The sequence below is a fragment of the Stegastes partitus genome, unplaced genomic scaffold, assembly GCF_000690725.1.
Source record: "Stegastes partitus isolate 25-593 unplaced genomic scaffold, Stegastes_partitus-1.0.2 Scaffold2796, whole genome shotgun sequence".
NCBI classification, from domain to species: Eukaryota; Metazoa; Chordata; class Actinopteri; family Pomacentridae; genus Stegastes; species Stegastes partitus.
The window spans coordinates 12,453-18,994 of record NW_007580527.1 but is presented as its reverse complement, the minus strand read 5'-3'; the positions used below and the strand labels follow the sequence as shown (position 1 = coordinate 18,994).

The 6,542-nt window shown below is 39.6% G+C and overlaps 1 protein-coding gene across 1 annotated transcript; it reads left to right on the top strand.

The window, feature by feature from the left end:
• Positions 1 to 1,011: 1,011 nt before the first annotated feature.
• On the top strand, positions 1,012 to 4,380 carry LOC103375704 (angiopoietin-related protein 5-like). The gene is made up of 7 exons (XM_008306023.1): positions 1,012 to 1,072; positions 1,301 to 1,375; positions 1,557 to 1,584; positions 2,359 to 2,450; positions 2,693 to 2,810; positions 3,065 to 3,250; positions 3,869 to 4,380. The coding sequence occupies exons 1-7, from the start codon at positions 1,067 to 1,069 to the stop codon at positions 4,168 to 4,170; spliced, it is 807 nt and encodes a 268-aa protein (XP_008304245.1). The 5' UTR covers positions 1,012 to 1,066; the 3' UTR covers positions 4,171 to 4,380.
• Positions 4,381 to 6,542: the final 2,162 nt, after the last annotated feature.

Sequence of the window (6,542 nt, the reverse complement as noted above, 5' to 3'; positions counted from 1 at the left end):
CAAGATTTTCCTTTATAAATCATTGGTTGTTCAGATTAGCAATTTCAGTTAAATATATCATATAACAGACAAACACAGTGATACGGAAGCCAAGAGTGGTCATGGCCGCACATTTTTTTAAGCGGCATTTTCTCGAGATAACGAGATAATTATTCCGTTATCTTGGGAAAACGGCGTTCGTTTTCTCCAGATAACGGGATCTCGTTATCTGCTAGACATCCCCAGTCTACCTTTTGATTATTGAAATGCTTTGTCTTCGGCCTTAACATCACGTACCAGTCCTTAGTGCAGTCTGCAAACACCAGCTAGCAACTTTTCAACAGCTAACTGCTAGCTATCAATACATTTTCCAGCAAATGAATACTTTAAGTAAACATAAAATAGCATCTCCTGTTGTTGTACAGTACTGTTGTCATTGCTGTAGCTTAGTTTTCTACATTTCTCTGCAGTGTAGTAAAGCTTTCTTTAAGATAGAGTAACCGCTAGCTTAGCTCACTACACTTTCCAAGTAGCTTAACCAACAGTGTTTATTAGAAGTCATCCTCTGGGTAATATCTGCACCAAATGAAGTGCCAAAACTGCTATCACAAAAACTTCAGGCGTTATGGGCTCACCAAAGTCTCTATCTGTACAAAAATCTAAATGAATTCCAAACAAGAACAAAATGTTGTTTCTCTGTTGACTTTAAAAGAGATAATCTGTGTCACAGGCATGAGTAATAATGAACATGCCAATCCTTGTCACTGGCCTGCACAATATTGTGAATTCAGTGTTCCAGAACGGGCAGTCTGTCAGACAAATACAGCACAACATGTCTTTATTGGTCAGACTCAGCCTTGGAATGCTGTTTACCCTGAGAGGTGTAGCCTGATGGGAAAGGTCAGAAGTCTGTAAGTTCTTCTTGGCAGCAGAAGGATCACAGTGTTTCTCTAGAATTCAGGTTATTCGGCCCGACTGGAAGTGACAGCATTCCTCGTCACCATAAAGAAGGCGTGGTGGTTCGGCTAAAAGGGAAAGGAGCTGCTGGCGTTGTGGAGTTTGAGCAGAGATACAAAGTTCGTACAACATGCAGGTACGTGTTTGGAGAAAGATAATGTTTGAACCTGACAGCTTTCATTTGACCCTTTAGTCTTATAAAAGAGAATAAGGACTAAAATGTGAACGCTGTAAGTCTTTTAAAAGCTGAATCGTACACTCTAGTTTTCATTAAAGATTAACTGTCTTGTGCCTCCTCTTTAGTGTTGATGTTTCTGAGATATTGGACTTTCTGTGATGACGTTTTTTTCACTATTAAACTCAGGTCAAGATGAAGCGTCCGGTTGGCTGTTGTGGCCTCATCTTGGTTCTTCTCTTCAGCTGCACCGGACAGACTGTGGTAAATATGAAAACAATATAAACCTCTTCTCCTCACCTTAATGTCTTCCTCCCCTTCTTACTTTCATATAACTCACATGAGATCATATTAAATACGTCTTGCACTCTTTAGTGTCTGTTTTTTTAGAGTGATTTTTCCATAAGACCATGTCTTGCTTTAACATTTTCTTCTGTATTTATAGAACCAGGAGAAAGAATCTGTTTCTCAAGGTATGGACTGTTGCTCATTTATAGTAACGTACAATATAAGACATGTTCAATATCGTTTAATGTGTAATAATTCATAACTGTATCACTGTACGGTACTCATCAGTTCAACAGAAGGGCATTTGTTTAAAATTAAAATCATAGCAGCTCTGATAATGACAACACAGGCCCTACAGTAGTAACTCAATGCAACAAAAATCAGTACAGCTTTCATTACTGAGATTCAAATAGTATAATGACTTTTTATGTTCAGCTTTATTTTTGAATTCTCCTCCACATGAAGGTTACCAGTGTTGCACACATTTCTGGAGAGATATTTAATTTTCAGTGTCAAAACTAAAATAAAAAATCCTCTAAGATGCCCAAAAGATGTTCTGTAGGATTCAAGTCAGATGACATACTTGATCAGCTCATAGTTTCAATTCTTTTCTTCTTTAGCATGTCTTGTGTGATGTTATGCTTCAAATGGTTTATCATGCTGGAATATTCCTCCTCTGCCAAGCTTCTGCAGGCTGGTAGTCATCCTGTAAGCCAGTATTATTGTGCATCCACAGACAAATAAAAGATCTCAGTCATGAAACTTGTACTAACTTTTGTTGCACTGAGTTTCTACTTTGCTGTGTTACTTTGGAATGTGCCTGTTGTCGTCCGCTACACGTTTCACATTTAGGTGATGCTGCACAAGGGTGTACTTACGTCTGTTGTATACATGTAGGATTTTGTATTCAATGCTTTTCATCCTGCACTTGTTTTTTTCTCTACTTCTTGAAACCTTAGGAACAGACTGCACACAGATTAAGGCTAACCAACCACAAGCGCGCAGTGGGGTTTACGTCATCCAGCCAGCTGGAGTCAAGGACAAATTCAAGGTATCAAACGTTTGCAAATGATATTCCTCATCAATTTAAACCCCTAAATGCACCTAAAGTTAAAGAATGACGAAACGACTAAACGAAAGACCTCTTGTGATGTTGAGTAAAACATTTAGTTAATCTTAGTCTCTGACTGCGAAAAATATAATGTCTAGTTACAACTTGCTTTTCCAGACACCTGTAGAACATGTCTGATTATTTAGAGAGTGTGTCAAAACATCTCTGGGATTCTTGTCCAGGTGTACTGTGAGATGCTTGCTGATGGAGGCTGGACAGTGTTTCAGAAGCGCAGTGGCCGAGCAGTTTCCTTCAAAAGAAAATGGGCAGACTACAGTCATGGTTTTGGACCTCTGACAAGTAAGTAAATAACCCGATAACTGCTGTGTGGTCTAGTTTGTTGAGCGCTGAAAGGTCTTTGTTAAATTGAAAAGTGGCACTGAAAACACAGCATGCATGCTTGGAAAGGTGCTGTGAATTTTTAAAAAAAACTATCAACTAGCTTCTCGGACTGAAGAATGAATTTATTTATTTATGTTAATTGGTGCAGACGGAGCAAAGACATCAGAAAAAAAATGTACATCCTTTCCTTCGTGCTCTGCCGTTTCCTTTAGAGGATCACTGGCTCGGGCTGAAGAAGGTTTACCTTCTGACCAAGAGCAAAGTCAAGAACTGGACCATGAGGGTGGACCTGTGGGACCATGAAGGTGGGACTGCTTTCGCCGAGTACAACAATTTCCGACTGGGGAATGAGACAGATGCCTTCAAACTGCATGTCGGGAATTACAATGGAGACGCAGGTACTGCTGCCTTTTTTTGCTCTTTGCTTTTTGTATACATGCAAATGTTTTTCTGTCTATATGCATTTTACAAACTTATGCTAAGGCTGCAGAAATGTGAAAAATCACAACATCATTATTGAATCCAGTTTAAAGACTTGGTATGATGGAGACCTTATTGTTCATTGTTGAGATGTGTTAAAAATGTAAAAATTTATTAGGCCCCAGTAATGCTGTTGGTTTTCTCTGGAAGATCTTTGCTCTGTCAGTTGTGCTAGAAGTGATCTTCGTCTTTTGATTACATCGTCACTTCTTCCGCCACCATGTGTCAGAACAGACCTGTGTGTAGCTGTGTTTTTCTCTGGAACAACAGCGCCCTCTACCTTTCATGCAAAGCAATCCAGAAGCTTCAAATGCTGAAGAGCAGAGCAGCAGGAGACTGATAGTTTTCTCATTTGTGCTTCACATGGCATCTTTATAGAAAGAGTAAATACCATTAGCTAGTAGTGGCTAATACAGACATGACTGTATCACTTAAATTACTGAAAAGAATCTAAGTGGTGGAATGGCTCTTCTGTATGTTGAAATAAAACTCTGAATTTTGGAATGTTCTTAAATTGTTTCCCGTGTTGTCCAAAGGCGACGCCATCCGTGGTGCCTATACAGGCATTGACCAGAATGGCTACGGCTTCAGCACCGCTGACCGCGACAACGACGGCTGCTCCCCATGCGTCTTTGGTGACGTCGCAGAAAGCGACTGTGCCCTTTTTGAAGGTGGCGGCGGCTGGTGGTACAGCCAGTGTGGCTCTGCCAGCCTGAACGGCGACTGGCATCCTGCTGGTGACCACATCGGTTGGGCTTCAGGCCTTCACTGGCTCACCTGGAGACCTCCTGCACCTTACTCTGCCAAGGCCAGCAGAATGATGATCAAGTCTGTGTAACAGGAGCCCACGCTGGACATCCTGTTTCTCTCTTGGTATTTCCTTCAGATATGTTCCAAGAGTTTATCAGAAGATGTGTAAAACGGTGTCAGTGTCTGTCAGAGGGTTGCAGGCAGTCATGCTTATTTGTAGTGCAGAACCATGTATTTCTGTACCGTGGCTTTGCTATGGATTTTAGGTCATTAAAAACATAAACCTGTTAAAGAAAAACTTGTGTTTATTGACTTTCAAATGTGGTTAATAGTGAATACACTTCCCACAGTTCATATGGCATAAGAGTCTTTATAAAAAACGATCCCCATTTCATACAGTTATTGCACCAGTTGTCTGCACGTACAATGACAAAAGCAGAAAAATACAACTAAAAGTTCATTTCTCCACATATGATCAACTCACAACCAAAAGCATAAACCAGTCACCATTTCATACAACATGTATCATTCTGTCAAACACAGTATCCTGTTTAAATTACATTTCATTTAGCAGGATTGCATCAAACATCCTCATGAGCGTCACATCAGAGTTACCCAAAGTTGTTCAGAAGCAATAAATATTTAAAAAGACAAATTTTTAAAAACACGTGTGTAGGTTAGAAAATAAGATATACTTAATTCCACACCAAAGCAAGTGATTGCATTAATCAAAATGATTAAAACCAACCTTTGAATTATTCGTCCAGCGATATAATCTCAGAGTCAGCATAATAATTCTATTAAATTGTTTACTCTTGGTGATCAGTCAAGAGTGTTTTATAAAGTTAAGGGAATTAACTTAGAGCTCAGGTAACTAAAGATCAGATACGTCAAGTGACTGAAAATAGTCTATAGAAAACACAGGAAACAACTGTATACACACACACAAGATTTATTACTAACTAAACAAACAAAGAAATAACAAATATAAAATATAAAATACAAACAATGAAGACAATGCTGGTTGACAATATGAGTGTGAAAAACCTAATGTGGAACAGAGTGATGGCTTGGAGGCTTGAAAGTCTTTTCACCCGAAGCAGCAGATAATCTGTTAAATTTGGAATATTGGTCAGAAGGCCAATCGTAGTCATGAAACACCCGTTTAGAGACAGAAGCTTGATACTTGCAGTTTCCTTGGCGGGTGCAGCAGCGTCTGGGAGACAAGGCCTTCAGCTGGAGTTGGATCAGGGTGTGGCAGTTGGAGTTGCTACATTGGACCAAAGTGGGAGATTCTATGGCCTTCAGAAAATCCGCAGTCTTTCGGGTGAAATGCCTTTTAATAGTAAAACTACTGACCAATCACAGCGAGCTCCCCTCCCAGAGGGGCTGTTAGATATGACGGGGGGGTCATGACGTGGTCATGAGGTGGTCAGAGTTCTGTTCTGAAAGTAACAATGTTACTTCAGAACTATATGTCCTTACAATGATACAAAGTTAAACCTACTGAAAATAAATATATCATATCTAGCGGTTCGCAAAGAGTCCAAACATGATAAATCTATCTCGTACGGTTACAAAGGTAATGCGGTTTGGGGATATATGATTATATAACAAGCTGATAAATTAAAGAAGGACTTATCCAACTGTAATTAAGCTTTGGGGTATTTATCAGAATATGATAGACCATAACATATAACAACACTTAAACTAATATCAGATACTAGCATCCCATTAAGATCCTCTGGTGCTTTTTCACATTGTCTGCTGATCGCATTCCTTTAAGTCCAGAGCAGAGAGACGAGGAGGGATAGAGCAATAAAGATCATCCATTTGGTTACTCAGGCTCTCCTTGAGTGTCTCTTATCTGATCGTTCTCTTTGAAGCTCTGGTCGTGTGATCTGTTGCTTTACAACTCTGGGTTCTGGTTGTCCTGGCTTTGGCTCCAGGCCGTCTGCGAGGCTGATCTACACACACCTATGACCTGCAGGAAAGTTCTGTGTCTTTTGGGCAGCTGTGTCTGTTCATATCCTCCATGTGACTGTTGAAGGACTTCATTAACTACATTCAGTTCTGTGCACACAGCCAAATGTTAGAGACCTACACCTATACTGTAAGAACAGCTGTAAGTTTACATCGAGTGTTCAGTAAAATGTCACCTCATTTTTATAAAAAACAACAAACCTTTTTATTCTACATACTGCAGGTACCAGACAACTGTACAGCTGTGCTTAGGTTTAGGATATCAAAATGAGATTGTGATTCTCATTTGCAGTATAAGTTCAGATGTTTCACACGTAATGGAAACAAAAAAATGAACAACCTAGCTGATTGTAGATATATTCACATAACTGGTTGACTTTATGCATCTATTTGCTACATACTGAGAGACGTTTATCGTCCTAATTCAAGTAATATTTAATCTCATAAATACATGGTGATAATTTGACAGAACCCCAT